This window comes from Taudactylus pleione, unplaced genomic scaffold (genome assembly GCF_031769625.1).
Source record: "Taudactylus pleione unplaced genomic scaffold, aTauple2 ptg000061l, whole genome shotgun sequence".
Lineage (NCBI taxonomy): Eukaryota > Metazoa > Chordata > Amphibia > Anura > Myobatrachidae > Taudactylus > Taudactylus pleione.
The window spans coordinates 13307931-13322948 of NW_028284463.1; the positions used below are offsets into that span (position 1 = coordinate 13307931).

At 45.2% G+C, this 15018-nt stretch overlaps 1 protein-coding gene across 1 annotated transcript in view; it reads left to right on the top strand.

Annotated features, from left to right (window-relative positions):
• Window positions 1-471: 471 nt before the first annotated feature.
• Window positions 472-15018, top strand: part of NHERF2 (NHERF family PDZ scaffold protein 2) — a 100642-nt gene continuing 86095 nt past the window's right edge. The window contains exon 1 of the mRNA XM_088464761.1: window positions 472-947. Within this exon, the coding sequence (XP_088320887.1) occupies window positions 738-947 (210 nt within the window). The 5' untranslated portion in view covers window positions 472-737. The remainder of the gene's footprint in view (window positions 948-15018) is intronic.

Sequence of the window (15018 nt, forward strand, 5' to 3'; positions counted from 1 at the left end):
TATATCTGCCTGCTGTGCCCCATCTGTGTGCCCTATATCTGTATGCTGTGCCCCACATCTGTGTGCCCTATATCTGTATGCTGTGCCCCACATCTGTGTGCCTTATATCTGCCTGCTGTGTCCCCCACATCTGTGTGCCTTATATCTGCCTGCTGTGCCCTCACATCTGTACAGTGTCCATGCCTGCTGTGCCCCACATATGTGCCCTATGTCTGTCTGCTGTGCCCTCACATTTGTACGCTACATCTGCCTGCTTTACCCCATCTGTGCAGTGTCCCCACATCTGTGTGCCCTATATCTGCCTACTGTGCCCCATCTGTGTGCCTTATATCTGCCTGCTGTGCCCCCCACATCTGTGCAGCCCCCAGACCCCCCAGTCTGGAAGATTCCAGGTTGTATCAGAGGGAGGTGCCAGAGCAGCATCTCTGTGGCTTTTTCTTGTTTGCTAGTGAAACACAAGCCAGAGCCAGAGTGAGAGAGTGCCGGAGGGAGGAGCTGTGCCGGAGACAGGGCAGGGGAGCCGGAGCCAGCGAGTCAGCTCCTCTGTGCAGAAGTCAGGACTCAGGAATATCCCTGCCGGCCAGAGCTGCATCATCCATCCACACAGGAGGGCAGCTGCTGTACCTAACCCCGCAGCACAGCCCTCACCCTGCCCGGGTCACCATGCCCCCTGTGCTGCACTGAGCCCTGCCAGTGACCCGAGCCCCCCTCTGCCTGTGCCCCTCACCCGCTGTACCATGGCCCAGGAGCGGCTGCAGCCCCGGCTGTGTCACATACAGAAAGGGGAGCAGGGATACGGCTTCCACCTGCACGGAGAGAAGAACAAGATCGGCCAGTACATCCGCAAAGTGGAGCCCGGCTCCCCGGCTGAGATCGCCGGGCTAAAGGCTGGAGACCGGGTGCTGGAAGTCAACGGGGAGAACGTGGAAAAAGAGACTCACCACCAGGTAACTGAGCTGTGTACCTGTGTAATATTATATATAGTGTGCCCTTATACACTCGCTGCTAGCACTGTGTACTCTGATATTGTACAGTATATACTGTATACTGACTGATGTATATATTCTGACCTACCTGTATAGTACCATGTACTGGCCTTATACACACTGATCTATGTATACTGTATATACTGTCCTGTGCTCAGCCACCTATAGTGACATATACAGTAACTGCTAGCACTGTGTACACTGATATTGTACAGTATATACTGTATACTGACTAATATATATATTCTGACCTACCTGTATAGTACCATGTACTGGCCTTATACACACTGATCTATGTATACTGTATATACTGTCCTGTGCTCAGCCACCTATAGTGACATATACACTCACTGCTAGCGCTGTGTACACTGATCTATATACTATATATAGTGACCTGTCCTGTACTCAGCCACCTATTATAGTGATATATAGTACTATATGTACTGCCTTATACACTCACTGCTAGCGCTGTGTACACTGATCTATATACTATATAGTGACCTGTCCTGTACTCAGCCACCTATTATAGTGTGATATATAGTACTATATGTACTGCCTGATACACTCACTGCTAGCGCTGTGTACACTGATCTATATACTATATAGTGACCTGTCCTGTACTCAGCCACCTATAATAGTGATATATAGTACTATATGTACTGCCTGATACACTCACTGCTAGCGCTTTGTACACTGATCTATATACTATATAGACTGACCTGTCCTGTACTCAGCCACCTATTATAGTGATATATATGTACTGCCTGATACACTCACTGCTAGCGCTGTGTACACTGATCTATATACTATATAGACTGACCTGTCCTGTACTCAGCCACCTATTATAGTGATATATAGTACTATATGTACTGCCTTATACACTCACTGCTAGCGCTGTGTACACTGATCTATATACTATATAGTGACCTGTCCTGTACTCAGCCACCTATTATAGTGTGATATATAGTACTATATGTACTGCCTTATACACTCACTGCTAGCGCTGTGTACACTGATCTATATACTATATATAGTGACCTGTCCTGTACTCAGCCACCTATAATAGTGATATATAGTACTATATGTACTGCCTTATACACTCACTGCTAGCGCTGTGTACACTGATCTATATACTATATATAGTGACCTGTCCTGTACTCAGCCACCTATTATAGTGATATATAGTACTATATGTACTGCCTGATACACTCACTGCTAGCGCTGTGTACACTGATCTATATACTATATATAGTGACCTGTCCTGTACTCAGCCACCTATTATAGTGATATATAGTACTATATGTACTGCCTTATACACTCACTGCTAGCGCTGTGTACACTGATCTATATACTATATATAGTGACCTGTCCTGTACTCAGCCACCTATTATAGTGATATATAGTACTATATGTACTGCCTTATACACTCACTGCTAGCGCTGTGTACACTGATCTATATACTATATATAGTGACCTGTCCTGTACTCAGCCACCTATAATAGTGATATATAGTACTATATGTACTGCCTTATACACTCACTGCTAGCGCTGTGTACACTGATCTATATACTATATATAGTGACCTGTCCTGTACTCAGCCACCTATAATAGTGATATATAGTACTATATGTACTGCCTTATACACACACTGCTAGCGCTGTGTACACTGATCTATATACTATATATAGTGACCTGTCCTGTACTCAGCCACCTATTATAGTGATATATAGTACTATATGTACTGCCTTATACACTCACTGCTAGCGCTGTGTACACTGATCTATATACTATATATAGTGACCTGTCCTGTACTCAGCCACCTATTATAGTGATATATAGTACTATATGTACTGCCTTATACACTCACTGCTAGCGCTGTGTACACTGATCTATATACTATATATAGTGACCTGTCCTGTACTCAGCCACCTATAATAGTGATATATAGTACTATATGTACTGCCTTATACACTCACTGCTAGCGCTGTGTACACTGATCTATATACTATATATAGTGACCTGTCCTGTACTCAGCCACCTATTATAGTGATATATATGTACTGCCTGATACACTCACTGCTAGTACTGTGTACACTGATATATCTCTGTACACCAGTAATAATATAATTATGTACACCCACTTTATATACTGACCTGTTCTGTAGTGAGCCACCTATAGTAATATACATAGTACTATGTACTACCCTTATACTGTACACTCACTGCTGGAGCTGTGTACATTGATATCAATACTATATATACTGTATATATTGACTTATCCCGTACTGGGCCACCTATAATAATATATAGTACTACTATTACTGCTCTTATACACTGACAGCTGAAGCTGTACTGATCTGTCCAGTACTGAGTCACCTATATTGAAATACGTATATTATGTAATGCCCTTATACTCTCTCTGCTGGAGGTGTGAACATATTAATATAAATACTATATACTAACTCCAGTAGTTATGTTGTTTATATACTGAGCAGAGGTATTTGTCCTTGTATTCTGATCTCTATGACTGTATACGCTCATCCCAATGTAACTGAGCCCTCCTTGCTCTCTACTAGTGTTATCCAAATCTGGTCCTCATGTCCCCCCTAGACAGCAAACGTCCTGAGGATCTCTGGCTGTGGTAACATGCAGAATAAAAACCTGCGCAGCCAAGTAGCCTATTTATGAAGCAGAGATAAGCCAAATCTCCTGCCAAAATGGAGAGCCCTTTACGCCGCCCTCTCTTAGACTTCTATGGATATCATGGTGGCGGAATGGTATTTACGGTTTAGCCGCCAGTTCAAATCCTGACAGCGGATGCCCGACAGAATCAAGATCCCGACAGGGGCAGGTAAGTACCCTAACCTCCCCTGTCTCCCCCTAACCGTCCCTTAGTGGTGCCTAACCCTAACCTACTCCCTGGGGTAACAGGGAGTAGGTTAGTAGTGCTTAACACTAACCCCCCCTTACCACTCTCTAAACCTAACACTCCCGTGGGGGTGCCTAACCCTAACCTACCCCCTGGGGTGCCTAACACTAACCCCCCCTTCCCGCTCTCTAAACCTAACACTCCCGTGGGGGTGCCTAACCCTAACCTCTCCCTGGGGGTGCCTAACCCTAACCCTCTCCCCTAGGGGTGCCTAACCATAATCTCCCCCCCAAATCTATCCCTATCCCCGCTAGATTTCCTAATCCTAACCTCACCCCCCCCCCACAACTAACGCTAAGGGTGCCCCGGACTTCCCTTTGTTGGGGATGGCGTCCTCTGCGTTCCGGCGTTGGTATTTCGGCGCCTATCATAAATCCCTAGCCGGCATTCCGCTGTCGGGATTCCGCAGGTCATATGACCACATCCCCATGGTAGCATTATCTATACCCGACAATGGGGAGAAGATGAGCCAGAGACACTTCACGTGCTCCCCTCCAGGTAAAATCACATAATTATTAAAGAATATTTGCGGGGGGTACCCCAAATAGTAACGATCCCCAGGATTAAGAAGTACAGACCACAACAGATATCTCCAATAGGTTTCTCTTGGGTCTGCTAAACTGTCAGATTTACAAAGCATTTCGGACGCTAACGCTATCTGAAGTTATTACTGTAGCGCAGATTTTACGCCAAACCCGGAAGCAGGATGATAGTGTAAACGTTAGCTGTCACCCTGCTTCCAGCTCTCTACCGGCACAGGCAGCTCTTATCGGAGCCCGAATCCTAACAAGGGAAATATACTATTATTCAAGTGAAAACAGGGACCCTCTCCAGGCACCCTGCAATGTAAATCAGTGTGGAGGGATTGCCATCAGGTTAGTGACCGTGCTGCCCCCTAGGATGGCTCACTCCTTGCTATGGTCCTGTACTGTTATGTAATAATCACCGGCTGGTACATCTACATACCCCTGTCCTAACCACCTTACATTGCCAGATAACTGAACCAGCATCAGCTAATTACCTAATCAGTAATAAATATATGCTCACTAAAGCAACATCACCAGGAAGGGATAAGCTCAATAGTAATGGGATTTCTAGGGTTACATTAACTTCGATTGGGATGCCGGGCGCCATTCTCCCGCCCGGCGTAGGTAAAATGACAGGCATCTAGATTTAGACGTCTGTCATTTAACCCTCGCCAGGATAAAGCAGTCGGGAAGCCGGCTGTCGGGATTAGGTCCGCCGGCTTCCCGACTGCATACCCAGAAAACAGTCCTGACACATACAATGGATTTCCTTACGCTTGGTCTTTTAGAAAACGTATCCAGTGAACGTGCAATCATTTTATAATAAAAGTGGGCACACGTCAAAAAAGAAGCAGTCAACATAATCCGGGAGTATAGATTTTAGGTTACAGAGGCTTATGCAATAACTTGGTGCACATGTGCTGTAACCGATAGCGACCACTCAGTTTATGCTGTTTTTGTAGCACAGATTAGCAAATGAAAGCAAATATTGGATCTGGGTTCCAGCACTCTTGCACACACTGCGTCTGGCAATTTCCATTGAAACCGTGGCCTGCTAAGAGTTTTGGGGGTATGTTTACTAAAGTGCGGGTTTATAGAAGTGGAGGTGTTGCCCATAGCAACGAATCAGATTCTAGCTATTATCTTCTAGAAGATGCTAGATAAATGATAATAAATCTGATTGGTTGCTATGGGCAACAACTCAACTTCTATAAACCCAGACTTTAGTAAATATACCCGCCCCTTGCTGTAACTTCATATCAATAAAATCCTTTAACCAACATTGCTTGAAGCACAGGCTTGTATGTCAGCGTAATTATTACAACATGTATTTTATTTACACTTTCTCATGTTAATACCCTTTCACGGCTGACAGCTTAGGCTGTAAATTAGACAGTATGGAGATTGAAATGATTCAGTATTTGAATATACAGAGAAATCTAAAACAGTTATTGATCCTAGAATTATTGACCCAGCTGTGTATATTACACAGGGACATTGGCAAGTCATGTGATCTACACTTATATTTGACGTATGTAGCCAAGGACATGTAAATTGTATGGGCAGGGAATCATTAACAAAATCGAGGCTTGATAAATTGCAATTTAATCAGTAAGTAATCAATAAGGTCATTTCTGAAAGTACAGTGCAATGGATATTTGGGACATTTGCGTTAATGTACCTAATGCATGGTTTACGGAACAAGATGGCGTTTTCCGGCTGGGAAAACCTCGCCATGTTTGATGAGAGGAGTTTAGCAGATTGGGACATTTGTTGCTAATTACTGATTAGACAACCAAGTGTTCACTTCAGTGAGAAAATGAGATTAAATGTTGCAGATTGAATCGTTTGGCAGGCTGGCTGGAAAAGGCACTTTGAGGGAAATGTTCCTCTTTAAGGGATTGGCACACATCTATTTCCACTCAGCAAATGGATAGAATTTTCTGGAAGGTCTCGGATGCTGAAAACCCATCCATGTTTCTACACTTGTCATGGGATTTTTTACCTTCCAAATTACAGTTTTGCAGGGAAGCACATTGCTAGGTTTGCTTAGAGCAGGGGTCTTCAACCTTGGCCCCCCAGCTGCTGTGGAACTACACATCCCAGCATGCACTGCCATAGTTTTAGCATGCTGTTATATCAAAAAGGTTGCAGTGCATGCTGGGATGTGTAGTTCCACAGCAGCTGGAGGGCCAAAGTTGAAGACCCCTGGCTTAGAGCCTTGCAAAGTACAAACTCAAAGACACAGAGTGACACAATTAATCTAAACCCGGGGTAGGCAACAAGAGTCCCTCCAGCTGTTGTGGAACACATCCTATTATGCCCTGGCACAGTTTTGCTATTAGGTATGCTGAAAATGTGACAGGGCATGCTGGGATGTGTAGTTCCACAACAGCCGATGTGCTATTGGATGTTGCCTAACCCCTAAATCAGGCTAAACTGAGGAGTATTTAAGTGAGAAACTTAAAAGTGTAATTGAACGAAGGGGGTGGTATTAAGTGGAAGTAGGTCTGGCTGTATTGCGTCATGTTTTCTGTCTCCAGCTCGTGCATTTTCCAGAGTATCCGCAAAACGCAACTCCAGACGCAGATTGATCTATTTGCAAATACCAGAAATAACGCATGCACTTAGAAACGCGTCTGTGCACAATGATACCCCTTTTACACCAGAGCTAAAACTCAGGTTATTGCAGGGGTAACCCGGGTAGCTCCTTGGTGTAAAAGGGGACAGGGTTGGATTCCTGGGTGAAGTGACCCGCCAATCCAGCCCAGGTAACTTGCAGGGTTTAACACAGGAATAACCCATGTACACCTGCAGTGTAAAGGGCGCAATCCGGGTCACGATGACCTGGAGCGTCCACTTCCATATTGGAAGAGCCAGGTCACTGCAGATGTGAACGGCGACGACTCGGGAATTTCCTGGGTCGGCGCCGGCTAAATACCGGGTCAGACCTGTAATTTATGTATAAAAGCGGTATGAGAAGGCAGTGCGCGAGTAAAACATTTTTTAATGGTTCATATCTAGTGAGGTATAGCCCGCCAACTCCATTGTAGTTCTACACAAATGCTGAGTCTGTCCGGGTGCTGAAATAAAAGATCGACACTGAAAAGGTCGACTTTCAGAAGGTCGACTGGTTCTGAATGTCGACATTAAAAAGCTCCACATGGTCATAAGGTCGACCATCTTTATGTAGACTTATATTTAGGCTGACACGGTTAAATGGTCGACACATTGATAAGGTCGACAGTTAACATGTCAACATTAAAATGCAGACACTTTTTTGTTGTTGTTGTTGTTGTTGTTATTTTAGCCTAACCCTTATCCTAAACCTAGCCGTAACCCTAAACCTAACTCCTACCCCGATACCTAACCATTCATTGAAAAATGTGACAGAATTTTGAAGGTGTCGACCATTTAGCTCGGCCGACCTAAATACATGTCTACAGAATGATGGTCGACCAAATAACCATGTCAACCTTTGGACTGTCGAAATTCAGACATTTTGTGTTGCTACACAGAATCAGACACAACATTTGCAGTTTAGCAGCGTATTTCAATAGAACCCAGTGGTGTAGGAACTGGGGTGGGGCAGTTGCCCTCCCCGATAATTACTGTTGGTCGGGCAAAGGCTATGCTCCCCCCCCTTGAACTTCTACACAAAAGCAATGAGGATGAATGAAACGAAGATGAGAATAAAGCAGTAATAGCTTTATTTGAACTCGCCAACTGTTGTCGTGTTCCGTTCATAAACATTTAATAAATAACCTGTATTGATTGATGAACAGTTATTCACTTTGACCCTGAATATTGTGTGGTGTGTCCAGTAACAAACATGAGATATAGCAATGTAAATTTATAGCACATACCATAACCAGTGAGGCGGTGACTATAGATTTAAAAATACTCCCAATTAAATGAGATTAGGCTGTCAATGAAATCTGAATAATAAAAAGGTTAATGACTTATGAAAAATGCTAATTTTTAAGATGAGCAATTGAATGTATCTATCTTTCTAACAGCTATTGTACTAATTGGTAGTTAAAAATGAATAATATTTATTTGATAATGTATAAATACATTTTTACAGCAGAATAAACAATGAAAATGAGGTTGACCAACCCCAGAAACACTGACGAAAATGAACATAGGATTGGGATCTTTGTATATCTACAATTACTGTTATAACTGTCGTAAAATGAGATACCAAACGCGAGAAAAAGGGGCTCCGGGCCCTATAGTAGCCACTGGCCTTTTGCCCCCCTCCCCCCCATGAAAATTTACACCCCTGATAGAACCTGCATTCATATACAACCAACCGTCCATGTTTTCCAGATTTTCTATCAGGATAAACAGTGTACAAAGTGCATTTTACTATTGGACATGGGATTATCTGAAATGGTGTGCTGCGAGGTCTATGGGCACCATGGGAACCTCCTGTATACAACATTATGGGGTCTATTTACTAAGCAGTGTTAGGAGACAGAGTGAAAAGTGATAAGGTTCCAGCCAATCAGCTACCAACTGTCATCTCACAGGCTGTGTTTGAAAAATGAAAGTTGGGAGCTGATTGGCTGGCACCTTATCACTTTTCACTCTGTCTCCTAACACTGCTTAGTAAATAGACCCCTATATTTTTATTGTTGCAGCGTGTGCAGATCCTACCACCATTGCTTCCATGTAATGATTTATCTATTGCTTTTTTCACACGTAATGTGGGTTGTCATTTCCTTCCATATCCGTGTCCACCGTACAACCCTCGGGTTATTTGTGTCTCCACCCCCTGGATTTGTCTCCTTCCAGGTACCGCATTATTTACAGGGCTTAGCGCAGCAGTCTGGTCCCGAGATGACACTGGTCTCCTGAGAATCGCTATAGACGCTGGAAAACATCTTGTATAGCTGTGCTAGCAGACATCTGTGCTGGTTTCCATCTTTCCACTTTCACACACCACATCTGCCGAATTTCCCATTGGATTGCTGGCTCGTTTTTGCAGGGTGCATTTCCAGAGCAGAAACGGTGCTAGCAATTTAGGTTTCCGTCCAAGCTCTTATCTCCCCAGAGCTGCAGTTGATTAGAAATAGTAAAACTCTGCACGATTTAATTATGTTACTGGCTTTTGCAGTAGACCATCAGACAGTGTTTCCCACAGGACGTACCTGAAACACTCATTAACCACTTGAGCCCTCTACCTGATTATGGGTCTGGAGAAGATTATTTTAGTGGGACAGATTGTACCAGGGCTGAACAAATTTCTGCTGGTAGCCAGGGCCAAGACTTTGAGCCGTATTCAATTTGAGCGGACCCACAATACTTTTTCGCCTCCCTGGACTTTTCGCCTGTTTTGTAGGCGGAAAAGTATCGCGTGCGTGCCCGCGTATCGCCGTGTTCAATTTGAAAGTAGGCGAAAACGGGACCCGGCAAATCTTGAACAGGAAAGCACTGTCAGATCTGGGGAAATCAGCCTGACACCCCCCAATAGCTTCCCTATGGTACCCCCCGATTTTTCTTGCTGAAGGTATTTGGTCTTTTTAAACGGGCTTAATAGCTGCTAAATAGCGTGTTTGTATAAGTGGTGCAGAATAGTATTCAGGAGTATTTTCTCCAGAAAATAACTTATCCCAGCAAATTTGGGGTACTTGAAAATGGGGGTCAGCATATTTAAAAGTTGCTAAAGTAAAGTTGAAAAAATTGTGAAAAACCCACCTTCCGCAAGCACCTGCAATGAAAAAAACACTTGGGGCATACTTGGGGACCCCCCCAGAGTCAAGTTCGCTAGTTTTTAACTTTGCACCCCAACATTTTTTTTTGCCCCCTTTTTCAAAGTCATTTTTTGGGGTGTCCTTAAGTGTGTGTTTTTTTTTTTTACACAGTTTACCTTTGGGGGACTGTCTGACGGCTGCAGGGTGGTTCCCGCAACGTTGCACAGCAAAAATCCAATTCTGCACTTTTCTTCCGCCTGCTATTCATAGGCGAAACGTTTTCGCCTATTACATTGCATTGGCTTTCCGTCTAGGTGGAAAATCTTTCAAATTGAATACGGAGTAAAGTCAAAACAGGCGAAAGTTACGGCATCGGCAAAAAAGTATCGCGGATACGGACTTTTCGCCTCAAATTGAATATGGGCCTTAGGGGTATATTTACTGAAGTGCAAATTTTTCTAAGTGGAGTTGTTGCCCATAGCAACCAATCAGATTCTACTTATCATGTATCTAGCACCTTCTAGAAGATAATAGCTAGAATCTGATTGGTTGCTATGGGCAACAACTCCACTTCTAAAAACCTGCACTTTAGTAAATATACCCCTTAGGAGCCAGCAATTTCTAAGTCACAGATTACCCTCCTAAAGGGCTACCCAGGGAACAGTTCTCGTCTACCGCGGTGCTAACGTCAGTCACCAGATGAGGCTTCCATGTTATCTATGGCTGAGAGTGCTGCAGTACCGTATGTGTGCGGGTTTGTAGCCAGTACCATGTGGTACCTAGGAGACCTGTCTATCAGCAATCTTCCTGATCAGTGCCGACACTTAGATATCTAGCACCTGTCTCCTACTGGTCTGTCACACACAATTCCCCTTTCAGGTAAGGGAACGAGTAAAGCCTGTACTTTCCTACAAGAGACCGTGGCTACAGACTGTATTTGCTATTCCGGCATAGGTTACGTAATTGTGTCACAGGCTACATAGACCCAGAGGTCATACTTGGTCAGCTCCCCCGTCGAGAATCCAAAGTGTCCGGAATCCCTTATGATACATGGTGGCACGTGGTTAAATAGCTGCCATAACCTTGGCAATTAAGACATCCGGGTCAACGTCTGGGGCTGTTGCCCACGCCTGAGGTTGACCCTGTCCACTGTTCAACTGGAGTATTGTAAGCTTTCTGGGAAAGGGGCATTTTGGGAATCCACTTTAGTATAGTGTTTAAACTTTTAAATATATCTTAAAGATGTCCCATCTCAAGATATAGTCTACAATAGTTTTCCCTAATCGCCAGTATGGTGAAGGTCCCATCACTGGGGTGGGAGGAGAGTCAGATGCAGAGCTTAAACAGACCTTGCCATAGGCTACCTTGTATAGAACAATTGTGTTAGTGGCAACTGGATTCTACAGTCTTTTATTTAAAGGATATTTAAGGACAATATAAATGTGGCCAATATTAAGAATATTTTAATAACTTTCTCCAAGCAGTAAATACTGGGATAGGTTTTGTAAGACTTCTGAAATTAAACAGTGGATGTGTTTCCCATAGCAACACATCCACCAATCAGCTCCTAGCTATTACTCTCTAGACTGCATTAGTTAAATGATAGCTAGAATCTGATTGGTTGCTGGGCAACACTTCTACTTTTCCCTTTTAAGGGTTTTAATAAATCTATCCCATTATCATTAATTAGTCTGAATTGCACCATGCTGTCTACATTAAGGGGATCATTCAGCGCTCGCAACCGGGTCGATGTACCCCCACTGGGCATGCGCACGTCGGAGCCGGCTCCGACATGCGCATGCGTGAGACCCGGCTAGTGACGGGCGCTCCGTCGCTAGGGGTCTCGCACCAAAGGGGGCGAGCTGTCGATGGTGAGTGACAGCTCGCCCCGTTTGGGAGGCGGGCAGGGGGCGTGGCCGGCCAAATGGAGACGTTACCGAAGGAACGCTTGCTGTTTGGGGGTGGCCCCACTGACATCAGCAGTGATGTCAGTGGGGAGCTACCTGCTCGATCAGAGCAGGAAGCTCCCTGGGGCTTACGAGTGCCCAGACCCAACCTTAGGGTCTCGTCACAAGCCCCGATGGTCGCGATGACCATCACCCTGGTCGGTCGCTAGAGCTGTGGGTGGTAATCCACAGCTTAGCGATCGACTAAGAGGCGGCACTACAAGATGCAAGTGGCCGTCCTCATTCAGAGCGACCGCTTGCATCTATCGACCTCTGAATGAGGTCCTAACTCCTGTAATATCTTTGCACCATTTTATTAACCAGTTCTGTGCTGTAGCTTGGAGCCAGATAAAGGTTGGCTTTTACTGGCAGGATAGTCTATCCACATTGATGTTGGTGTAGAGAGAGAGTCCTGTTTGTAAACCAGATGGTTACTAGTGATCTTATCTTTGCAGGTGGTGTAGGACAGTAATAAAGAACACGTGTTCCACTATGGCGCCTCTTACGCTCCAATAAACCACTGACACAGTGTCTGCATTGCCCAACATCATGTGCTGGCTGACAGATGGAATATTTCAATTGTATGCAACCTCAGAGGCCCAAACGCTAATCATATGGCGTTGTGGGGTCCTCGTTCTTGTGTACTTCTTATGTTTCCCTTCCTTGTCCGTTTTGGCTGCATCTGGTTACACGGCACCTACACACAATCAAGGAGTTTGTTTGGCTGCAGTGAATATTCTGCATAAACTATGCACTGCTATTAGCATAAGCATGCCGGGCTGTGAGCTTAGGCGTGCACGCATAACAGTCCCAGGAAACTTCACTGCCGTCTCTGAGTTAGTGTCTGGCCATTTGTGATCACGCTCTAAACTTTGCATAAATAAAATGTCTCCCGGGGAAAAGGCTCGCTGACGTTTCTGACAACATTGTCAATTTTGCTTCTGCGCATACGCAGTTTGCGGAAATATTGCTATTTTTTGAGCATGTTTGTTGCTGCGTCTGACTTCGAATAAAGCCCTTAATGTTAAAGGGAAAATGTACATTAATTATGCATAGTGTTTTGTCTTCTATAACTCTAGCCACTAGTGCTAGTCTCCAACGTAGTGTAGGGTGAAACCCAATGTCCGCTGTTTCTGCTCCATGCATGCAAGGAACGCCCTGGCTGTACCGTCATTCTACCAAACCGCCATCTGAACATGTACACGCAATTACGCCTATTCTTGCTTACGAACGTTCAAGGGCACGACTTGAAATGAGCCCCATTGCGCTTTAAAATAATCAACTTTATACTTTAATAGCCTCTTAATTTAAATAATAAGTCCGTTCTAATACATCGTGTCAAAGTACTATAAACGGCATCATCTCGCAGATGTCATGCCCGCTGCGTGTTTTGTAAACAATATCAGTGAAAGGGTTAAGGAGGCCGTGTCAAATTGTGTCTGGTTCTGTCATTGTTGCCGAGATCAGTGCGGCATTGTGTTTGCTCTCTTCCAGTATCGCCGAGCTCTGTGTAACATTGTGTTCGGCTTTTTGTCCCTGTCGCTGCACGTCCTGGGCCCTAGAAATAATTTTATTTTCTTAACTTGTTTTTAAATCTCCTGTTATTTTTGGCAGCCTGATTCCGCTCCCCCCCACCCCCCCTCCCCAGTGCAAAGCGGAGAGGTCACTGTACTCTGGTCTGGAACAAGGTGCTGTTTATACATCAGGCAACCTTGGAGCTTTGAAAATTGGGAGTCAGATCCCTACATAGTAATAGGATTGAGCTGCCCCGGTTGTCCTGGCGCTCCACCAGATAAGCCTCTGAGAAACAGAGAAAGGTTTAATTGTGATGAATTTGGTGATTTTACTGGGTGCCCAGATCACATTCTTCCCTGTAAGGCTAAAATTACAGCCTTAATGATAATAACATGGATACCTGTCTGTGTCAGTGATAGACTAGTTAAGCGTTTTGTTCTTTATCTATATACACTCGTTCAGAGGCGACCTCGTTCAGAGGCGAGCGCTCTCTCTGAGTCAGGGCGGGCGCTTTTTTTTTCTAACCCGGCCTCCTGGCCGCTCGCTAAGCTGTGGGTGACCATCCACGGCTTTTGCGAGCGGGCAGGTGATGGTCGTCATTATCGCAACCATCGGGCTTGCGACGAGACCCTTGTGGTAGGGTCTCGTCTGCCGCAAGCCCCAGTGAGCTTCCGGCTCTAATAGAGCAGGAAGCTCACTACTGACAGCACGAGTGATGTCAGTAGGGCCGCCCTCAAACGTCAGGCGTTCCTTCAGGAACGCATCCGTTTGACCAGCCACCCCGCCAACAAAACGGGGCGAGCTGTCTATCCACATCGACAGCCGCCCCGTTTGTAGCGAGCCCCACCATCAACCCGCTTGCGAGCGGGTCTGATTGAGGTCCAAGAAGGAGCTGGCGGTTCTATTACCCAGGAGAATACTTAAGCGTCTTTAGCTGTATTCATGTCTGAATGTGCAAGGACTGGAAATCTTTAGCAGCCCCTATCGGTCGCGCCATCGAAACTTTGACCTGCCCCATGCCAGACGCAGGTTCTTCGTCAGGGTTAGCATCTTAAGGTCGCAAATAGTTATGCGTCTCGCCTGTGACGCTCCAATAACACGCCCATAAGGCGGTGCATCTCCGTATGTCTAAGTAGCCACCCCCCCAGTCACCGCCCAATACATTCTGGGACTTTGTGTCTCAATCGCTTGTGCATGCACTGTGCAACGTTTAGAGACTAATGCTGGGCATACACTGCCAGATAAAATGTCTGTCAGACCGACAGACATTTTATCTGGCCGGCTGCCAGCCGCAGATGTCCGCGGCATACACTGTGAGAGAAATCTCACAGTGTATAGCCCGACATCCGCGCTCCGCCCCCGGGGGAGGAGACATTTCCCTGTTCCTTCCGTAGGAAAGAACACAGGAAGTGTCTG